Consider the following 23,895-nt stretch of genomic DNA (forward strand, 5'->3'; position numbering starts at 1 on the left):
TATATGTTACAACACGTTATGCTTTTACTTCAAATTAAACAGATGGCATAATAACGTCTCCGTGAGGCCACGTTTCACAGTGAACAAATATTGGTCGCACGATGAATACGTAACGATGTGGATAAAGTGTCTACCGCGTGCTTCCTGGATTTACAGGACCGACTTTGTTGCTTGGTAAATTGTTTGAACTGCAGAACAAGGCACTGTTAAAAATCGCTTATACAGCTTCGTGCAGTCGTACTTTGTCGATGCGTGACATTGTACAGGCAATGGAAATTACCAACAAAAACTGACCGTATGTACAGGATATGACACCGCGAAATCTATAGGATAGTGTTAACTACTATATAACGGAATTGCGTCTTGAATGTGTGCAAATACTGCCTATCCTAGATCGCAACCAGGTTCGTGACGCGCTCAAACTGCAGGAATTTTTCTTTTATTATTATTGTCATATATTGATTCATTAAATTAGGTTTACGCTGACCAATATGCCGGACGCCTGCTGGACGTCTGCATATTCCGCTGTCTTTCTAGATGCGTCAGCAATGAGTAAGGCGCAAATAGGAAAAATACATTCGAGTCTATTGTTTTATTGACTAATTCCAGAATAGGCGCTCGAAATAGTGCAGCTTAACATTTTAGTCTATACATGAATAATAGAAGCATGTGAAGCAGTCTTGGCTGAAAAAAACCGGGGCATACTTTTAGTGCCAAAGGGCCAGACAAAGAGAACGTTTGAGGGCAGTAGAACTAAGAGTAAAGCTCTGAGATATTCTCACGGCAGTCATACGAAGACTTACATTGACTTGGAGTCAAGAAACACAATCGGATTCAAATACCATCAGGCGTATATTGAAAACTTCGTAAGCAGTACAACAAAGATACACATTTGAATCTTATAATTACGTGACATAAGTTATTCCTTAGGGAACTTCGTGCGTTTATAAATTGCAATTAAACGTACCGAAAACTAGGCATGCCGTTGAAAGCTTCCCACCCTGAAATCTACGTTTAAGTAATAATGATATCAAGTCAATGATTATTATATCGAGTGCAGGTTAACCAAAGCAAGGAGTTAGGCCTAAGAGCTCAGTTAAGTCTGAAGTATATTTAGATCACTGCGTTTGAACAAATCTGCGATAACATTAGTAAATATGTACTAAGCATTTGTAAGTGCTGACGTACATCGCTTTCAAACTTTACCTTCAAGCACAGTTTTACGTACAAGCGTAGCTTACGAAAATGTTCCCAATCGAGTAAATAAATACACTCCAGCAAAGAGTGTATACATTTGATTGTTATTATGGTAAAATTTAATTAATTCAGTATGGCAGCTCGAGCAATTTGCTATGAACAGCTATGCGTCAATATGATAACAGGCAATATAGTTCTGTGCGTTAGTTATCGGTAGCCGATGGCCCAGTGAATTCATCGAGAAATATATTTGTCTTATCACGTATTAAGCACGCGTTAAGGGTGTACGCCATATTGCATGCAGATCCGATACAGAAACTGCATTGACCCGAGAAGTTTGCCAGTGTAATAGCCGCCTTTACTTATTCAGCTGACGTATGGTTTAGTTCTAAGGTACCACAAAACGTACCAAAATCGGTGTCAACATCCCTGAATAAAAATCACTGTTTTTGAAATAACTTCCACTGAAGAGATATTAGCAATGGCTTCCTGCTATTCAACAAGTTCTAACGTTATTAGAGGGAATAGTCATGAATTCGTTTTTGTTATCGGCTTTTCTTCGTACGCTCTCACATCTTTACACCATATAAAAGCCATAAAGTAAAGCAGTGACGGCTATATGACAATAAAATAATCGCACTTTCTTCCACTCCCAACGGCTTGTTTCATTGGGTTCTATCAAGCTCTGCAGCTATAATTGAAGTATTCCTCTTCTGCAGAATTGTTCATCTCTATATACATCCTATATTGCTTGCGTACCTGTCACAGGCCATATATAATACAGTTATATACTTCTGTTATTAATATGATAATTCCCTAACTTAGTGCCTCTTTGGACCAAACCAGGTGTTCGTCGTCACTGCTCTTCTATTTACCACACTTACGTCGGGCCAAAATTCGTAAAAGTTTAACTATAGATCAGACCAAGGCTAGCTTTAGCAACAGCATCAACAATTGCAAAATTGTCAGGTTGATCACGACAACGGCCGACGGCTGATCACAATCAAATTATGGCGCAAAATACTAGAATCAATCAGAAGTGTGCACTGTCATTGGATATCACGACTCAATCCGGCTTGCGATCGCACCGTGAATAGCGTGCCCACATTTTTTAAGTTGCGTTTCTTTGCAACGCCTTTGCGGCTCCCTGACGCAACAGTGACAACAGCGGATTCACTTGAAACGCATGATGACCAACTCGAAGAACGGGGGGTTGCATGCCGATGCCTTACGTTTCGCGTAGTATTCGCTGCCGCCGGTCTGCAGTCGGTACTAGCGCTGGAGGCCGAACCCCGAAGTCCCCAAAACCATTCGTGTGGCACTGTCAACAACCGAGCGAAATATTGATATCGTTCGAATTCCAACGCCCCCCGGATATCTCTAGCGAAAAGGATCGACCAACCTGAATTGACGTAAACATGACTGACCTCGTGCGATTCTAAAACCGCATTCAACATTTTTGGCGATCGATCAGCATACAAAAGGAATAACAATCATTTAAGCATGTAAAGTGACGCATGAGCAAACGCGGCTAATGATTGCGGAAATCATTTGACTTACGCAGGATAGCATCCTGTATTATTCATAATGCCGGATTGTTGCTGGTCCAAACTTCATGGGGCGCCATACAGAAATACGGCCACATGAGGTACAAGTGAAACACAGAATGGAGGGATATTACGATCGATATTGTGGTTGTCCGACAACAGCAACTACTTAAGATGGCGCGATTTATATACACCGATACCATGTACTGGCATTAAAGCGTACGTACCAATGTGCTGTGGCGTACTAGCACAGAATTACAAAGATACGGAACAGTTAATGCGTCGCCGATTGACTCGGATAACTTTAATGAAGTTCGGAATAGTTAAACTAATGCTAACAACAATTGAGCCAGCAGTAGACAAAGTGTAGATTTTCAAGACTGTGATGTCCAGCAACTCGTGGCTATATATAATAGAGTTTTGGCAGTGCTATTCATTGTAAATTACTCATTCAGGGAAGTCAATGCGACGGCGCGTTTTATCGTTAGAACAGTTTTTATAAAATCGTTGAACGCCTACATAAAGGCTCGCTGCGTTTTATAGCCATCTTGATTTATATATGGTAACTGCTCATTAACAATCGCCTCAAAATCTATACAATCAGCAATACCTAAAACAATAGCCGTGTATTTACTTGTTACGGTGAAGCATTACAGCCGTCGTGAGAACAAAATGACCACAGAATCCATCCTTTTGATACTATATATACACAGATAATTTTAAAAGCAAAGGTTTGCGACGGTCTGAGGCATCTTTTCAAATCGTTCGACTCAACTTGACGCTTTCAGATCCTCAATTATTCGACCTTAAGTCTTAACTCCAAATACCTTTGTATAATTGATAAGTTACTTTTTTCCAACCACCGCCGACTCGCAAATTGGCGTATGTAAAGATTAGTTTCATTATATTATATATAACAAAAGAACAGTACGCGTAGTTATTTCCATTACGATAATAACGTGAACTGCCGTCGCGACACACACGATGAAGTTACAACCAACGCAAAATGTAACTTTGTAAAGTAAACGAACTCGTGTTACTGATAGCGAGAAACGGGGTATCATAACAATTGCATATTGAGCTTAGTTATTATATTGGTCTGGGTTTCATATACTGAACTCGCGTTTTCTCAGTTGTTCGTACATGCGTGTACTACAATACATTAGGTGAAGCGTGACCTGTCTCTGATCGTATATCACCGTGTAATTATTATAATATTTGTGTAGAAAAGTGGCGGGATTTATAAATCTTGTGGATAAAACATACCGATCGTTCAGGATTTTATTTGTCAAATGATAACAATACCGGTATGTATGGAAGACAATACGTATTGGTCTATATTCAGAATGCTGTTCACATTGGTACCGGTGATAAGGCCATTACGTCCCATAGTCCTTGATTGGATACGCCAACATGCATCGGACTGATCGAACAAACAATTTTAGCTTAAGTCCATCCAATCTTTACATACGAGTAGGTTCAATTAATATGTACGCTCAAAGAACGGTTAAATTCTACTAGCTACAGATTGGCTACACGGATTTTCTTTTCTGCTACTGCCAATAGAGCTAATAAAACATAACTGTATTTACATGTTAGTTTACCTCTCCTATTATTAGCTCGATCGGTGACGTTAAATACGTGTACATATGGATCTGATTACAAGCAAAAAATCTTACACTAATCCTATAAGACGTCCATTCGGAAGGTGGTTATAACCGAGATGGGTGGCAGTACCGCCGTAATACCGACTGAGCCACGAGAAAGTCACCAACTGAAATAGAGCAGAACAGAGCCTATTCTGCGTGGCTGTACCGGTTTGACCGGGACTTGCGCCCTGCTAATAAACCCAGTGTGGATAAAAAATCTATCGAAAAAAGGCGGTCAATTTGAATTGCGAATAAATTATACTGTAGCTGAATGACTACTCCGTAGACAAGTTGTCTCTGTGACCACGTTCCTCTGTTAGTAATGTTAACACAAATGGAGTCACTGAAGACTAAAATATTTATGGAATACGTTTAACATTGATTTGAAAATGTGTCGTGTCAAACCTCGAAAATGCACTTTGTTATTGCGTATTTTTTCTGCTTAGGGATTACATCGATTATTAAAATTTAAGAATTTATATCTACTTGTTTCGTATGGGTCTTAAGTTCAAACGGCCTACCGTAATATGTCGGTGAACCGCGCGATTTTTTTGTGGTGCGTATGTATGAGTGGTAGAGATGAATAGGTAATCAAATCAACTTCGTGGTGATGTCGTAGTAACACGTTTACCTACAGAACTTTGGTCAAAACCTACCGTGGGTATGCTTGTTGCATGTTGCAAAAAACAAGCCATCGTATGGAATGCTTAAGGATGTAATAGCAAGCGTAGAACCTCGAAACGTTTATTGCTGAGTAATTAAATCACCGATATTTAAAGGATGTTTTTTAACAACTCAAAGTTTGTTCGTTCTGTAGGTTGTCGAGTTTCGAGTACGAAACCTTTACCGGGTTTTCTTTCAGCAGAACTATTACCTTTCACTGGGTACTAACTTGTTAACTAGCTATTCATCTTAATCTCCTGCTTTTTGATTTGTTTAATGAGTAAGTACAGATTTCCATGCCATTGTTCTTAAGCAACTTTAGCTCGGATTTCTAAAATAAAACGTATCTAACCACAAATCAATTGCTATGTATTTTTATGAAAAATTTTTTTCACGTAGGTTGCATCCCTGTGTAAATTTATAGCATTGCAAACCTTATTACGTGCGCCTAGACCTAACATTTTCTATGTTGTAACCTTCGAGGTTTGGGTCCAATGCTCAATAAGACAAATCCCTAGCACAAACATAGGATACAGTGCGCAAATATGAGGCGAAAACGAAACGAACTAAATATTTGTTTCCTATCTTGTTTATTGGTATGATTGAGACAGGTCAAGTGAGTGAGACCACAAATATGCACAATGAAATTTATTCTTGACCTAAACACAATTTAAAGGTTGCTTTGTTAGCCCCCCTGGACATCCTTGTCATTTCCGCCATGACATGGATACGACTTGATAAGGAACAATAATAATAATGATATTAATGAAGGTCCTATGAGCAAGTTCGGTGCTTCAATAAATAGCGGACATAGCCTTCCTGCAACGGTTTCTACATTATCACCAATACAAACTACTCTTTGTGTAAAGGAATAGATGGGACAGGCCTTACCGTTTGGTCGATTGATTTAATAATTGCCGCCTTAGCTTATAGATACAGAGAATTTAATTTTCTGTATGCGTCTGTCCCTCATTCGACAGTTCTGTCAAAATTGGGAAGGTAGCTTACTAGTGTGCGCCTATAACAATACATGTAAGTGGCTCAGATCATCCATAAAAATATTTTTGTTTAGCAATTACGTTGTGAGTAGGGTCCTTTGGCACAGGCCAATTTCAAATGAGGAAACTCAATATTTCAAGGCCAAATATTGATAGAAAGGCTACTGGCCACACTTCACACAATCTATCCGGCGTTTAGTAAACGAATCAGCTGAAGATGCTGGTCCATGGTTTTAATCTATCCATGACGAGTTTTCAAATTTTCCGCCAGTCGATCCTCTCCTAAGGTACAAGAAAGGTTCTATTTCTGTAGAATGTTTCGACGCTATGTGAGTTCTGTCCAACGTCGAACTCGCTACAGCTGGACATAGTTCTTCGATCATTAAATGTTAATGTGTAACCCTCTCATAAATTTATATTAATATATTATGTAAGCAAGAACTTTTGTGATGACAGTGATTTTAACTAGTATACGAACCGTGCGTGGAGTGAAAACGATTTACCATTTCTTTATTTCAAAACCTCGTAAGATTTCAGATTTTCTGTTGACAAAACTCAAAACCAGCCAGTTTTTTTTTTACATAGTTTCCATATACGTTAGTTCACAACTCATAGAAAAATGATGTTTCACATTTTGAAATTTAAATTAAGTTTTTAAATCTATGATTTATAAATTATTTGTTAATCTCCATGTCGTATTTGATATACATTTAATACGCATCATTCGTATTGTTTTTCAAGTATCATTAATCGTCCACTATGTGTTACCTGTACGCCTGTAAATATCAACAATGGATCTTGAGAGAATCAACTAAGTGACTGCTGCGAATTAACAAAAACTCGCTATTTACATACTCCTCAACTAATCAACACTGACAACATTTATAGTGTACATTATTCTATGATTGGTAAGGGATCTTTCTTCAACTGTTTTATTTTTCTGCAGTAGCTCGTGTTCGATCGCAATGGCTAAGGCAAAAAGTCGTCGATTTAAATACCATCTTGCCGCGAAAAAACGTCAAGACGAAAAATCGGCCACCGCAATCGGAAAACAGAACGTTAGCGGCGATATCAATGAAATAAATGCCGGGCAGGGACAAGTATGGCTTCAAGAATTTGATCAGCTATATAATGACGGCGTGTATCATGGTTTTCGCCTAACTTAGTATATAATGAATTATATAGACAAAAACCACGATACATGCTGTGTGTATAATATTGGTGCACATGTTCGTCATACTTACACGATTAGCAATTACAAGATAATCCTGTACAATGTCTGAGCTGTTATTAGACTAATATACAGTGGAATTTTACCATGTACGTAGTTCATAAAGTATCTAATTAAAAATAGCGTTCAAATTTTGCGCGGCTTTACAGCGGAGCCAATCCCTAGATAGTGCACCCCAGCAGCCAATGTTCAATCCATTTGCCGGCCTGAAGATCGATCCCGCCAGCTTGAACGTCAACCTGAACGTCCCACCACCAGAAGAGTGGGATCGGAAAACAGTGGTTAGTATTAATACTTTGCTTATTTACTAAAGTATGTTTGTTTTGTTTACTCTTCGTTTAGTGGGTTTATCCGATCATATTATTTAGTAAAGCTATTCATAGAACATCCGACATGTGTGACCTTAGAAATAACTGACATGTTAACTTTGCCTTATGGCCTTGCTCGAATATGGTAGACATAAAAATGATAATGTATAGGATATTCTTAATTTCATTGTTTGTTTTGTTTCTGATAATTTCCTGTAGGTTAGCATCTATAAGGAAGTGACAAAAGGCAAGAACAAAAAGGAAAAAGCTAAAGTAAAGAAGGAACTGATTCTCAAAAAGCTTCAAGCGGCTCGACAGTTTGAGATCGATTTAAAGGTATTACTGCCATTTGCTTTAACAGACATAATAATGGTTTCTATTGAAGTAAACGATGTACTTAGTTCTTATTACTTCTATAACGTGTATGATTGCCTTATCGGTGTTACAGGAGCGAAAGAAGCGTGAGGAAACTGTGATCACTAAAGATCTCAAACCACTATTGGATTCGCTTCCCTCTGTTGATCTTATGTTTCACGAGGCATCAGAGGTAATTTAAAATTTGGTTAAGCCTCTAAAACGATATATTTTCAAGCGGAAAATGATCTTTTTCAAAAATCGAAGTACATTTTTTTTATCAGATCAAATTGCTGATTCATGCACCGAGTCACAAAAACGCCTATAATTATTGCGCTTGTTTTCGAGGATAGCGGCACTTTTGATTACCGGATTTTTTTAATTGTGTGGTGGTCTTGCCCAGAGAAACTAAACAATGACGAAAAGCTCATTTTGGGAAAAACTCGGATCTAAAGCTTAAAAAATTATTATCAGGACCTGAATTGCGCTGCTGTAAGTTCCTTCCGAGTCGTTTAAAGCGAAAACTGATTAGAACAGATGATTAATATTCGTGTAAAAAAAGGATAAATGAAGGTAAGAAGTTGCGAGAGTAAGAAACAATAGAAATCGTGCAATAAAATATCCCGGGCCTTCCTGGTTTCGAATAGCAATCATAGGTGTAAGGTTATTGTTTTAATAATCAATGTTTTGGTAGCAACAGCTAACGAGGCAGAGACCAGGATATAACCCAGTGGCTATTGCTATTCCTGGTGTTTACGAATTAATAGGCCAGTTTCTCACTCAGGATTGCGTGATGCATATAACGTGGATAAAAGATCCAATCTTTTAAAGCCAGACTTTTGTTTACTAAGCTCCATGCGTATCGTCGTTTAACTTTATAAACGTATGCCTAGTTATTTAATGTTCGTAAGTAATCCACTGAATTGTACGGAGGCTAGATTTCCAATTGTCAAATTGTACTTGCAGAAAGCTACTGAAACTCACGCGAGTAGAAAATCCGGCCAAAATAAGGTTAAAAAGGACAGAAACGGAATGAAGGCCAAACAGAAACATAAAGAAATGTGAGTATACTTATTTTATATTACGTTTTTCCATGTTAGGTTAGTTGACACGGAAGTGCAAACGGTAACTTCCAAATGATATTACCGTTATCAAGTTATCTCATATCTGTCTTTCATTGTTAGACAATTACTGATATAGTTCACTTTTCATTTTAGCTAACTGATGGGTCCACTTTATTTCAGGATGAAAGATATAGCCATATTTAAGAGCGTGCTGGCGGATTCTCATTTTAAGGAAAATCCGACAGAAACAATACTCAACCATGTCACATTCGCTGTCCAGAAGGAACATCTTGAGCTACGAAAGGCCAAAAAAGAAGCTGTTAATTTTGTACGATGAATAGTGTTTTGTTCTTTAAAGGATCATTAATAAAGCATGGCATATGTATGTGAATGAACCTCTACATTTCGAGCTTTTACATTCGGTATCGCCGTTAAGCATTTCATCTGAAATGTCCTTAAGATGAACAGGCAAATACGTTAACCGCTAAGCTATCACGACAACTATGTGCACAGGGGGGATATGAATAAACTTATGCTAATGTTTTCAAGTTTTTATTTTTACTGTCGGAACTTCCGATTGGTCGAAAAATAACCTCACTGACTTTTCCATATTAAGTAACGGTACCCAAAGTTCTTCCCCTTTAAACGAACCGAATTAGCTGTCGCCTTGAAATGAAGCGGGTCTTTGTTGACCAATTTTTTATGCTAGTTATTGTGTCCGTTCCTACTATTGCCTTCGAATTAAGAATGGCTTTTAAACGAACATATATAATGTAAAATGCTTCATCCTAAATCCATGTTACAGCTTAAACAAAAGGATCTGCCTGTCTTATATCTAAGCTTTATTTATTCCATAGAAGCTAGGTATTCATTAGCATGCGTTGCAGTCTTATACCATTTATTATATAATAGTTAAGGTGCAGTTTCTAAATCTAATCGCAAATAAAGCACCATGCATACATTACATATTGTCACATTTTATTTAATATTTTATCAATTTATTTTGATTTAATTTTACAAATACATACAGAATTTAACTGAAGACCAGCTTCGGCAGTTTATTGGGAATCTGTTCATTTTTTTATAAAAGTAACAACAGGCCAGACCGATTCGAAATAATAGTCTATTCACCTTTGCTTGTGCTAACCAAACAGGCTAAATTTCCTTTTGCCTTCTTTGCGTCCTCTATGCCCGTGTCCATGATTATGGTCATGAGTGTGCCCGCCTTTATTCTTCTTGAACAGCTTCCCAAACTTCCATTTGGATTTGCTGGATCCCGCTTCATCTTCATGACTTTCCCACGAGTGACCATGATAATGTTCATGATCGCCATTGTCGTGCATATCATGTACGTCGTGCATATCGTGCGCATGATGGTGCGTATCGATATGGTGGTCATGTGACATTAGAGGGTACCTATGTGAATAGAGGGAATGAGTGCGAGTGCAAAAATCCAACATAAAAGGTTTTGTTAATGCTTCTAATTGACGATATAAATTCATTTGTTAATGAGACGCTGGAGCGTTTGCAAATACGTGGAACCTTCACATATACAGGAATATCTTATATATATATATATATATACTTATATATGGTATATACTTATGGTTTTCCTTTGTTACGTTGGTTTTTTGCGAAGGTCCCATTAGAACGACAGGTAGGAACTATTTGTGTATCGAATAAGAGTGCAATGTCATAAACGCTTATAATATGAATGAAATTTGATAAGAAAATCACGTTTTATAATAATAGTAATAAATAATTTAACACTGAGGCAGATGCTCTCATTAAATAAATGAACGCGACAATTATTTAAATAAGATCGTTAAATTTTGCAAGCATATACTAGAAAATTAGGAAGTTTCTTATATGAAAAATCTTCAAGGAAGAATCCCAGTTATCACACGTTCTATTTCCTACATAAGATATCTCGCCTATGGTTTTTAATTACTCACTTAATGTAACGAGAAGTGAAAGCCATAGGATGCGTTATAATATTAGTCCTCACTAAGAAACAATACTAAATATACTGACATCATCTTTGAAACTAGGAAAAATGTTTGAATCTTTACTCCGAAACGTCGGGCATCCTTGCATAGAATTTAGGAGGTCTCACTTGAAAACATTGTGGAAGTGGTGGTGCGGTTTCGACATCATGGGCATTGGGACCGGCATCATCGGCTCTGGCTTCGGTTTGGGCGTCGTCGTTGTCATCATTAACATTGGCATTTCTTGAGCGATTACAGGCTCTTTCTATTGTAAACACAAAAAAAAACATCTAATGATTAAACACTTTTGGAAACGTCCGATATGTCTCCATATATGGAACTCAATTGGACGTGGGCTAGGGCAGGCCTTACAGAATTACGACGTGCAGTCGGCATATAAATGGCAGGTCGCTATATTCGTTAGCGTATGCATGCAATATCATCATAGATTTGTTTGTTCTGGATAAATCTGTCAAAGGTCGTGGCTCTGCGGTGTTCTACGTAAATAATAAAATAATCACTAATTTCACACCTGTTTTTGTGGTTCCAGTATCTGACATCCCGTGAGCGTGTGGACCTTTTCAAAAAGTATGGGGCGTTGCGTTGGTGGACGCAGTGGATAAGGCGCGGGTCGGTGTACAATGACTGTGGTCGGCGGTAAAGGTGCCACTGGAACCGGCTGAACCACCTGGGATGGAAGTGTAAGTAAAGGAGATGTTCTTTGACAACAATACCAAAGTTATAATCTAAACTTACAAATATAAAAATACTTCAGAGACTGCAATGATAAATTAGATTAATTATAAAATAAGGTGGCTGTCTTCTTTTTCAGGGACTGGTGTTTACGTATATATATTTTTCTGGCCAGTCTATATACTCAACGCAATACTCTGCTCAAATGAACACCATATACCCTAACTGTACCGAGAAAAATCGCCAATTTTGTTCACCGCAAATGTTCTCCTCAAAGTTAAATCGAATCACAATCCAGTTATATTAAATCTGGTCTTATCCCTATTGACTTGAACGATAATATATGGGTTATATATGGTCGTACTTTATGGATAAATATCGGCGGCGGTGGTATGGGCCGGTGAATCGGAACAGGTGGACGAGCCAATATGGGGGCAGGTGCTACTGGAATAATATGAGAGAAATGCGGAGGCAGCGGTGACGGTGGTGGTGGTGGTGGTGCTACAAGTGCAGGTGGGGCTGCAGGTCCGTTGATGTGCAGCTGACGATGCGGGACGTGTATAGTTGGTCGCACCGGAGCACCAATGTGCCCCACAGGAGAAGATAAGGGACTAAGTAGCGGTGCCACAGGAGCAGCAGCAACAGGAACTGGTGGCAGAAAATGGTTTCGATGAATTGGCGCAACGGGCACTACCCCTGGCTTTGGTCGATATAGCGGCTGTACAGGAACTGGATGAAGGGGCCCAACAGGAAGTTGCGTCGGAGCCACGACAACTGAAGGCTCCGGCACGATCACCGTCGGAGGGGCAACCAGAACAGGCGGGGCCGCTACGACAGCTGGCCGCGTGTGAACGGTTTGAACAACGGTCGTTGGTGGAGGAAGGTAAGCAGCTGCGTGAATGCTCTCCGACGACTTGCGATCGATGTGTTCGTCAATTTTACGATGTTCATTTCGAACTTTGACAAGGTTTTGGCGCTTGAGATCGCTAATGTCATCTGAAGATGAAGACAAAGGCGAAAGTGGAAATTCGCCGGGTGCAGAGATTTCTTCTTCTTGCGATGTTTCCTCGTGAGAAACTGGCTGACCAGAAGCCGAGGCGATGCGATCGTGTGTGACTATCAGAGCCACTAAGAATAGTACTTCCTGAAATTGGTATTTGGTTGTTACGTTCGCCTTTTGGAAATGGCCTCCCGGTGAACCAGACAGCGTGCAAAAACATTTTCCTAAAATCTATATAAACCTTACAGAAGAATTTGTTGCCGCGTGGATGGTTTACTAGAGGAACACTTGATAGTACTAGTTATATGGCGACTACACATCATTATATTGAGGTACCCAATTCCTTGTCATACATTAAGTTATTAAGGTACTACCATATGGCTATTAGTTTTTTTCGGCTTTATTGTTTTCATATACACTGTAAATATCGCTAATCGCATTATCTACGAGGGTTTGTCTCAAACAACTTCAGGAGTATCCTCAGGGGCATCCATACACAGCACGATAACAGCAGGCACTTCTCTACATAAGTATCCGTTCTGTCTGGTCCGTTAGACACTTCTCCAACACTGGTTCAGAACATAGCATCTTAAAGTAATAAGTCAATTCATCGTACCTTTATCGACACCCTCATCCTTGGTGTTCACTGACGCTTACACCAAACACTGAGGTGAAAACCGTCGACCGCCATTTATGTAGACAACAAATAGCACCACCGTTTCCCAGGAGATCCTTTCTTGCTGTAGTATCGGTAAGCGAAAACTGGAGAGATGGAAAAGGAAAATTTCAGTGCCGACTCAGACCCCAAGCAGTTCAGCCACAACTGCACCAACTACCTTCTCAGCGATTTTAGGGGATTCCAATGGCAAGCCTCCACGAAGACGAAGCGTCTTACCCTATACTGTAGCATATCCAGGCAAAAAGCTCGCAACAACACGACGAATGACAAGGTAATGTCTATAGAAAAACATATGCTTACGAGGAATGCCCGTATAACGGTTGTCGTGCGGCGGTTTGTCCCTGCAATGAAATAAGCACGATATATCGCATAGTTACGATTAAGTGGGCTATAACGTAAACTGTAGAGAAATGTTTGAATATCGGCTAATAAGAATCCGTACAAGATTAACACATCCACACACACACACAAATTTAGATAGATACCCAAAGAGCAACTTGAACTAATTTACACCCCGGAAAAACGAAAGTGTGATATAAGTATAAATATTGCCTTTGACTATGCTGAAATAGCAATACTTTTCTCAGCGTTTAAGTGTCCAACTGGCGGCAGCGCGTTGAATCAGATCATCGATCCCGTTGGTACATATGCAGTAACTGGCAGTCTGAACAGTCTGTCGCAGAATCGATATGCTAGCGGGAGCTTCAACATAGAACGGGCTTCGTATATTAAACAGGGAGTGGGGCGCTGCATGACACGTATTACGTGCACTGTGATTTGTATGAGTTACTGTACTTGTATGTAAACGATTAATTGTAGACAAGTCAAAACACACGTCTTTTAAGAGCTTCCAGTTGACACAAAGGTAACTAGTACTTTCCAACACTAAATTGGCGTAACATGACTATCATATATGGATCCTTTACAATAATAATTTACAAGTTATTAGTAATGCATTGCTGGAACATTTAGAAAAACATATAAGTAATCAATATATGTAATTACAAAATATCTATATTTATACATCAGAGCTAGAACAATTTGTGAAGCATCAAATAATAATCATAGTGTTTTCTGGCAATGGCTACGTAGATAACATAAAAATTAATAAATTATTTGTTAACTTTTCGCTTCAGTAAAGCGGATACCAGCATACGAAAGCTGTGCTAGTTAAATGATCATATTATTATCGTTGTGCGCTTTAAATTCACTTGTAACATCGTGGGAATTTACTAGGCCTTAGTGTACGGCTCCAGAAATCATCGGTGAGCGCCTTTGAAGCAAATAACCTCTGCTGAAAAAATTATTCTATTAATATACCATTAATCTAAAGTTACATATTTTTGTCAATTTCAAGCTTTTTGAAAAGCCTATGAAAAAAATGGCGCTATTCTACCCTGCGGAAAGATGCAAAGCAAAACAATAGTAACCCAACGTATGCTTACGGCTGGCTAAAATCAACGACTCATTGGACCCGGTGTCCACTAATTGCATAGGAATCATTCAGCTAAATAAGTAAATACCAAAGTTAACAGAGTTACTATGACCTTTTAATGGCATTAGTGCGTTTTGATAGCTTATTCACTGTGATAAATGTTGTGAACAATGATAATAGATGATCAAGTTTTATTGTGCAGTCGTAATTATCGCAGCGCAATAAGTCAGATACATTTAAGGGAACGCTTTTTTGGTACTTTTAAGTCATGCTATGGAAGTTGCTCTAAGCTGACAGAACACGTGTTGAATAATCACAAATCACCTATTACTATAAGCACTACATATATAAAATGGAAAAGCTGATATAACGAACTTTGTATTTATTAAACCCGGCTTAACGACTACCAATGGTAAATAATTACCTCGTAGTGGGAGACAGCAAGTATGCAAATAGCATCACCGTTGCTTATAACTAAATAGACGTCAGATGTTATGAAACATGCTGAGATCAAATAGTAAACTTTTTGAGAGGAAAAATATAAAAGGTGTTCGTTGCAAGTTTGTGGGTGAAAATCGTCAGATGTCTGTAGCTAAAATAATATAGACACTAACGTTTAATAGATGCATCAGTATGTCTTGTTAATCCTACTACTTCGACGCATTCAAAAAGCGCTTCTGGAGCCTAGCTTCCAACAAAAATTTTGCCGAGTGCGCGGGTCCTATTTATCGTGCTTGTCTTATTTTCGGTTACATCTGGATGCTAGTGCAAAAAATACGTCGTAGTTTGGCGAATCTAAACCATTGTATCAACCATCCCATACATATGTACACATGCAGCTGGATGGATTACGAGAATTCTGCTGTCGTGTTGCTGTTTGAATCGTTCATGTAGTATAATTTATGATGTTTTAATTGTAATTTGTGACGCCAGGCCAGAACTATCGCTTAAGCGACATGAGTATATTAATGTACTGACCTGATACCTATTAGCATTGATATCATTTTGTAACTAGCCTATCGCAAACAAAAGGTGACTGTACACAGAAATTGATTAAGGTAACTATAGTTGAATGTACAGTTTTTGAGCCAGGAAACCTTTGGAACTTACCGTTAGCGAGAGCCGCAAAATCAGTGATTACTTAGACCTATGCACTAAGTTGCCTTACAAACTGAATCAGTTATTTCACTGCGAAATTCATAAAGAAATTACTGATATTAAACGCCTTAAAATTCTATATTCGGGTCATTATTGAAATTACACCGCTGACCTTTCTCGTACGTATATATAAAGTCAAATTATGACGCATATTGAATCGCGTATGGTAATCCGAATTAGCGTCTATGATTTGATGTCTTTATTTAGTTGTTTCGTCTGTCACTGAAATAGCAGAGAGATTAATCTAGTCTACATTATAACTTATTAATCTTCCTTTTAAATAGCAATAGAGTTGAGTTCTAATAACAGGTACGTTGTGTTTGTGTACTTAACTGAAGAACGCATCGCACATAAGCACCTATCTATTTTTACGTCGCATCGTCTATCACTGTATATAAATACGGTAACACGCACGTCGTGAATTCCTCGACGATCACAATATATTCGATATGTCCCCAGGGCAAGGACTGCGGCCTTCATTGTCTATACACATATTTTAGAATGACTGAGATTTCTAACCGAAATTCTGAATTTTTATTCAATTTTTTTGCAAAATCACACAACAGCATGCCATAATGCAAAACATAAAAATAACATGCAAAACAACTGCCATAATGACAGCATATATTTAAATACGCTTGTAATTAGTGCAATGATAAGGTTACTTATGATTATTTGTTGTGTTTGTACACAAGAATGAATAAAACTCAAATATTAGAGATATTGAAAGGACGTATCTTTTTAATTATTAGGATATTACATGTAAGCGCGGCAAAAGAACAGACAGAACTTCACCATTTGGAGTGGCAATGTCTGTTCTTTCTCCTGAAAAAGCAATTTTCGAATTGCGAAAAAAAGGAATGGGGTCAACCATTACAAGCCTTACACAAATATACTGAGCATTCTACAAAAAGGTAAGTAGAAATACACTAATAATTAAGGAAAAAATAAACTGATAAAGATTTTTCTATTCCCTTTAGCTGTTTGTATATCTATTTGCTTCTTAAAATGTAAATGTTCATTTGGGCCAGTTACAAACATTTTACCAAATATGATATTCATTAAAAGTTCATTTTAATGGAAAGCACCGACTTCTAATTCTTATTTTTATGAGCTTCACCTGCTAAATTCGTTTGCAGATATCGAACCACATTTGCTCACATATTAAGTACTTCGCCAAGTCGCCGTCGTAGAATAAAACTTCAGCTAAGGCTTTTCAGTTCCAGTAGAATTCGCCGAAGTTACAGCGTTTTCTGCTCCTGATCAAGGGTAGGTTCTTGTTTTCGTGCTACTTCGTTGCGACTTTTTGTCCGTCTTTGGGAGCTGTTGAAGCCATATTATTGATATGTTACCTTTCGTGTAATCGTAACTTTCAAGCTCTAGTGTATCCCTTTTCAAATAACGGATAACAACATGCTGGAAGGTCATCCTGCATGAGGTTTGTCTGGGTACTTCAGAAATTGTTGAACAAAGGAGAAAACCTATATATGATCAACTTGTTTTTTCTGACTCTTTCAGGTCTTTCACTCTAAGACGGATTACGAAAAATCACTAGCAGTTAAACCATTTCCTGACGTTTTTAAATTAAAAGAATATTGATTGAAACGCTATACAAAAAGTATTAAAACTGGACGATTCCCGACGTAAGACTATCTTTTTACTCCATAGCATGCGCTCGTTATGAGGTTTTCCGAGGGAATTTCCATACTGAGCCAGACAATTCCCGCCGCAGACATTAACAACTTCTGCAGTGCCTGCGACCTCCAGTCCCGGTGCGTAAGACCTCCTTATTATTGACCTTGGACCGCGATGTCAGCATTTCAACTGGGTTCCGCTTAACCGCTTGTCTATTTCTGATTATAATACATATGTTTTGGATCTCTTTTTGGGCAAGTTATTTCATATGTATTAGGTGGCTGTCGAGCCTTCACTCTCCACCAGCTTTGCTCAGCGGGACATCATGCCACTGCTATATTCCTTCGTCCCTCTAACTAGAATAATAGAAAAATACTTTCAGTTGTCATCGTATTCCGTCAATCCGTTGCTAGTAATGATGATATTTTTATAATAAGTTTCGACTAATTATTTTTTAAAGTATATAGCTTATTATGAGAAGAAAGGACACAGCCCGCAGTTGATGTCGCAGGGAATGCTAGTCCTTTTTTTAGTACGACCAGTAAGCGTCTACCATAGCGAACGCCGGCGAGCCGATAGTAGAATCTCAAAAAACATAATATTTATACGTTCTTGCCGGCTATACGCGAAGCAAAGAAGAAAGTACCATTCTGCTACTTTCATAGAACGGCTGCAATCATATCTTCCATAATGACGCAATCTGGCCATCCTGCAAACTCTAGTGTGGTGTACGTGTTTGGAAGAGGGAAACTTTTTCTGTTATGTATTTTTTTGCGGATGAAAGTAAAAACACAGGATTTCTTCTGAGACCCAAAGTTCCGCTTCAGTGCATGGCTGCCTTTTTTCGCTTGTACCTTGTTTCATTTTGTTTCAGGGGCATATTCTGTTAACGGTAAAATAGTCCATCCAATTTCTTCTTCAACGTTTAACGACGGAGCACTTTACGCTAGTATTTCGCTGAAAGGCATATCAATCGTTTTATGTTGTTCTCATTATATATATATCCCTATGTTTGCCCAAATCATGACTTAACCCATTGCCAGAACCTATATTTTAGGGACCAATTTTTCCGTAGTCCAGCATTGTGGTGTTCGACTGTCAGCAATAACGGCAGTGATAAGTCGACATTTGAAATCATTGTTCCCGTAGAAAACAAGAGTAGGTAAGCATTGCCGAAATGTAAAGCCGAAGTCAAATCAGTTGCTAGGGGAGTGTAAAGGCAGTCTAGCAAATTAGCGAAGCTCGTTCGTTGTATTAAACATATATATATATATATATATATATATTAATACAGTGCGCATACTGTGCTCAAAACATTATCCACGCCGATGGGAAATTAACCGAAGTTTGATGATTTTAAATTAGTAATGTTATGCGCAATATGTCTTCCTTGTTCTGAAGACACGTGCACGGATAATGTAATTTACTTGATAACGATGGAAAAAAGACGTATCTCAGAGGACGCAAAACTTGGGTCAACATCTAGAATGACCTATGGAATTCTAAATAAAGTTTCACCTTTCCTTTCTACAAAACGTTAAAAAAAGGTATAGTTTTTTTTACTAGGGGATCGCCGTGAAAAAATTTAATCTAAAAATTCATATTTTATTATGCGAACGGACTCGAATCGAGGAGAAGCTTGGAAAAGACACCAGAAATTGACGACTTAAATATCGTAATTGTTTTTAAAAAATACAAACCGACTTAAAAGCTTTACTATTGAATACTTCAACTGTTTTTAAACTATATCCCTCATCCAATATTCAAACCGTATACCGTAGGTTTTACCTTTTAATAAACAGGCTCAAATAATAACTTATTCGTCTGACAATGCATTCAAATACAGCTTTAAGACAACTCAAAATCTTGTACAGGAAGTCGATACAGACTAAAAGAACGGTTTATTTTATAGTTATTTATACAAATCGTACTAGTAAATCATAAAGGAGATGTCTAAATATATCACAAAAAAACACATAGCAAAAAGAATATTGGTAACCTGCCAACATAGGATAATTTGCCTTACTGCGTACCCCATATGGTGGATGTTCATTTAAACTTTATATTATCTTTAGATATCAAAACAGTGCGCGTGTGTTGGAACAAAAGTTGAAGAAACGCTCATGCTAGATAAGACAGCATGCAAGTTTTTAATCTTCAAATGTCTTATCCACTTATCGCCCACGATTCTCCTATAAAATAAAGTGGAAGTCTCGAGTGGCCAACAAACAAACACCTTTTCATCGTTTCCGCAGAGAATGAAACTGTATCTGACTAAACATATGGATCGTATGATTTCTAAAGAGGTCGAATGGCATGATGGAATGCCTCCAGTCTGGCCCGCAACGCCATTAGCGCTAATACCGAGTTCTCCCTGTGTCGTGTGATTCATAAGACAGCTACGTCTGCGCTGACAGCCGATACATTATAGCACTTTCGTCAAAGCTCCGTCAGCCTTCTTTATTATGGTCTAACGTGGTCTATCATAAGCATTTGATCGTTATCGACAAATTTCCCTTTTTTGTCCCACAAGCGTCTTGAACAAAATTCCAAATTTCGTTAACAAGTATACGCTCTACAGTCACGATATTTTAGTCGTTTTTTAGCGAAAAATATCTGCCCTGTCCAGGTATTAAGAATGGTAGCTATAATAATTTGTCGTCTCGCACCAATCCTCCTTTCCAGAAATCATTGCTATTTAAACTTCAGCTATAGAAGTTACACCGAGTTACATCGTCAGTAGCCCAATAACAAATTCAACATGACCACAATCGCTGTAAGTGCTTAAAATGTTTCTACAAATATGGTATACGTGAATGTGCTTAAGTTTGTATCTATGCATTCACAAAGTACAGGAAATTAGGCAACAAAATTTCTTAGGTGTTTTCGGCGAGCTCATAATTATACAAAACATCCTATTGACCCGCTTTATTCTACAGCCTGCACCCTATCCATAGGTACGTCGTACTAACTTGCATGTTTTGCGAATGTTTGCTTGCAGAGTGTACTCGTTGTGCTCGTAGCCTGCGTGCTAGGGTTTAGCCACGCTGGTTACCCTCCACCTGGACTTTACAATACTTACGGTTATATTCCGTTAAGTTATGGTGCACATGGTATTCCGTACGCGTACGGGATTAATTATGGAAAAGACTACGGGTATAGTTTAGGACATGCTAGCCCAGGATATGGGCACGCTTATTACAAGAAGTAGTATCTTGAAGTATCAAGAAGTAGAGAAGATGCTACTAACGATGATTGACCACGAGGATTTACCCTAATAAGAACGCTTCAGGGACTCTGATTAAGTTTCGGATTTATCATAACAGAAATAAACAACAAGGAATGTATAGTCAGGTGTGCTACGGTGGGGATAAATGTTTAATTCTAGACCAAAATATTCCACTTTGATCGGAGACACTTGTTATTTATTAAGCCATTATTTTAAACATAATAGAGCTCATATCATGAAAGTGTGCCGTCCTACATAGGTTGTCATTGGTACAATTTATCCTACCTATAAAACATACAGCTAAATACGCACAGCAGTGCAGATAAAGGTATCCTTTTTAATACGCTTTAATGGTCATTTTTATTCAGAGCGAAATTCTGTCTATTTGTTTCACTGTAATATCTTTCGGGTTACATAAAGAACAATACAAAAGCTCATTATTTAAGAAGAGTCCTTTTGTCCTTTGTGATCTGCGCTATGGAAAGCCATTATTCGCAATGGCTGTCTTCCGTAAGAAATACATTCTAACATGTTGTGAACGCTAATAGAGAACAGCGTACTTTAATTTAAATGAATACACCAGCAGGTCTTACCGCTTTTGGCAAAGCGATCCCAGGGTCTTTGAACGATGACTCAACTGGACTTCTCGCACATATTAATGCAAAAAGTGCGTCATCTCAAATAGCTTTTTGATATAGATAGTAACATTTTGGTGCAGGACGAAACGAGATCAACTGCAGGTCGCAGCGCATTTCTGCCTCACCTTTTTTAGGCTTCGAAATAGACTTTTAGGTCACCCTCATAGTGAACCTTTGTTTATAAGTTCTTTTTAAGCAACTACTTAGACGTAACTCCTCAGTTTTCATAAAAATGCTTTACGCATCAACCTCCGGTACTTATATACACTTGGTATTTTCGACTCCCCGGGGAAACAAGTGGAAATTTCAACCATGCTTTGTACAAGTGTATCTGCAAGCTATTCCAAAAGTAGGACAGCCCGGGGTAATACTTTAATAGATTCCGGGGTAGTTTTCGGCCAGGTTCCTGGGAATCTATATAAGCTATGTTCAAATACAACATTGTTGACGAAGGCGTTTATTTTAAGTAAGACTGGGTTGAAATAGGTGTTAGGTCGATGTCAACGGGCCTGATAGATGTTTACCACGTTTCTTCTCATCGTTTACGGCCAGCACATCCTTCACTCTAAAAAGCCGCGGAAAGATGCACGTTAAATCTCTGACTAGTACTCTGAGAAGCCGTTACGGTTCACGATAGTCCAGTTAAACTTTAGAACACGTGCCGCGAAAGTTAATGTTCCTCACAAAAGTTGGTTAAATAACCTTTTTTGTGTATAGCATCACCCAGGTTACTCGGATAACAAGCAATGTAACGGAATAGTTCGAGCAACGAAATAGGATTTACTGACTGGTTCAACAGGGTAGCGGGAAAACTGCAACTGGCAAAAACTCAGAACATATTAAGTTGAAGACAAACGGATCCGCTAGCATTAATGTTTTAAATGTGATAACAAGCAAAGACTTCCATCTCTCGGCCAGTTCTCCCAGAATAATTAGTTGTTCGTCCTTATACGTTTAAAATTGGCCTAAGGCGCTAAATGTATTCGTATAATGATGGCACGATTTTTATTATGACTTTGTACATTAGCAGTGATACTTTATTTCTCCTTCGTCTACTCCATCTTCCCTTCGCTCAAGTTGTGTTTACATAATATTATTGTTAATGTAGTTATTACTATCATTATCGAGTTGTGCTATTTACCAGTGACCACACACTCTTGTTACGTACGTTTCATTCATCTCATATCCACGTCGCTCATTCGACTCATATACACACGGCAATATTGTACACGCACGACGGTGATAACCTACCGCTGGCCTTCCAATGGTGAAACATTCAATTCTTCCAATACCGTCCTGTTTCCACCATTGGATTCCGGGCACTTCACGTTACTGACGCCGTAGCGTCTCGGGTGAGTTAATGTTCAGAGGAGCGATTGCGATTGGTAAGTGGGAAACGTTTAGAATTAAGGACAATAGCCGAGCAGAAATCTCTTCTAATTCATGGATAGCAGAACGTGTTGAAAGCAACATGTAATCCTCAAGATCCATTTACAAGTAGAACCAACGAATACATATAAGTTAACGCTGTATGTATTTCAGTAGTTCCATCGGGAGACTCACATCATGAACAAAACTTACGACGATGGTTTAGGCAACCGGGGGTTCCTCGAATGAACCCTCTGGTATCTTTCCGACTAATGCTTCGCGCGTATTTCGAAATGCCTCGCGTATCCAGTCAGCTCCGCAGACGATTTTATCCTATTTTTTAAATACAACGTTGTTGACACTGATTTTACTGTGACTGAATGGTTTGTAAGGATTAACTTCGATATGGTACTTATTGACTAGATATATCGAAAGCATTCAGGCTATCTTCATATTCACGTGTTTCGTTGTTGAAGTGCCCGGACTCAGTTCGGCTCACATTGACCTTTGAACTATCGCGGCAATTGCCTATCATTTAGCAATTGTCGATAACCTTTCTAGCTTCTCAAACAACCCCGTTTTTAAGTTTCATTAATATAATGTTTTAATACCTGGGGAAATTTGTGTCTGCCCAATGGAATACTATAATAGAACAAGGACGCTTGACATTGTGTTAGATACCTGGCTCGTCAGGGGGTTGTCTGTTGTTTTGTCTTGTAACTGATTTTCTTAAACGACAATTCATTAGCATTGTCCAGTAAGATCTATTTATACCGGTTGCAACACTTCCGATCTATTTCACTTGCGTCTCTACATAAACATACTTTATGATCTGTTCTTTTCGACATAATTTACAGGAGCTTCAGATAATTGCACTGATTCACATGTTGCAACTACAAGTTACCGCTTAGTCATATCCTTAAGGCTAGGTTCTACAATTACACCCACTCACATTTCGTGCAGTTCCATAGTCCATTTAAGCATCCTCTGCTTAAATGGGCTATGAAGCTACAGCTTGCAGAACTTCTTAGTCGTTTTCTGCATTTTTGTTTTAGTTGAAC

At 38.4% G+C, this 23,895-nt stretch overlaps 2 protein-coding genes and 2 long non-coding RNA genes across 4 annotated transcripts in view; 2 read left to right on the forward strand and 2 right to left on the reverse strand.

Moving 5' to 3' along the window:
- LOC111264524 (uncharacterized) overlaps nt 1–6,278 on the reverse strand; it is a 7,172-nt gene extending 894 nt beyond the window's left edge. Inside the window, exon 1 of the long non-coding RNA XR_002682919.2 lies at nt 5,948–6,278. This is a non-coding gene — a long non-coding RNA (uncharacterized LOC111264524). The remainder of the gene's footprint in view (nt 1–5,947) is intronic.
- A 281-nt stretch (nt 6,279–6,559) lies between these two features.
- Nucleotides 6,560–9,412, forward strand: LOC111264534 (uncharacterized). Its single transcript, XM_022840524.2, has 7 exons — nt 6,560–6,579; nt 7,004–7,154; nt 7,435–7,566; nt 7,813–7,929; nt 8,042–8,140; nt 8,914–9,008; nt 9,192–9,412. The coding sequence occupies exons 2-7, from the start codon at nt 7,020–7,022 to the stop codon at nt 9,346–9,348; spliced, it is 735 nt and encodes a 244-aa protein (XP_022696259.1). The 5' UTR covers nt 6,560–6,579; nt 7,004–7,019; the 3' UTR covers nt 9,349–9,412.
- Nucleotides 9,413–9,968: 556 nt separating this feature from the next.
- LOC111264533 (uncharacterized) lies at nt 9,969–13,649 on the reverse strand. The gene is made up of 5 exons (XM_022840523.2): nt 13,309–13,649; nt 12,057–12,836; nt 11,532–11,687; nt 11,128–11,264; nt 9,969–10,427 (listed from the first exon to the last, which is right to left on the reverse strand). The coding sequence occupies exons 1-5, from the start codon at nt 13,324–13,326 to the stop codon at nt 10,154–10,156; spliced, it is 1,365 nt and encodes a 454-aa protein (XP_022696258.1). The 5' UTR covers nt 13,327–13,649; the 3' UTR covers nt 9,969–10,153.
- A 6,622-nt stretch (nt 13,650–20,271) lies between these two features.
- On the forward strand, nt 20,272–20,961 carry LOC111264537 (uncharacterized). The gene is made up of 2 exons (XR_002682922.2): nt 20,272–20,375; nt 20,601–20,961. It is a non-coding gene; the product is annotated as an uncharacterized LOC111264537 (long non-coding RNA).
- The last annotated feature ends 2,934 nt before the right edge of the window (nt 20,962–23,895 follow it).

This window comes from Varroa jacobsoni, unplaced genomic scaffold, assembly GCF_002532875.2.
Source record: "Varroa jacobsoni isolate VJ856 unplaced genomic scaffold, vjacob_1.0 scaffold_870, whole genome shotgun sequence".
Lineage (NCBI taxonomy): Eukaryota > Metazoa > Arthropoda > Arachnida > Mesostigmata > Varroidae > Varroa > Varroa jacobsoni.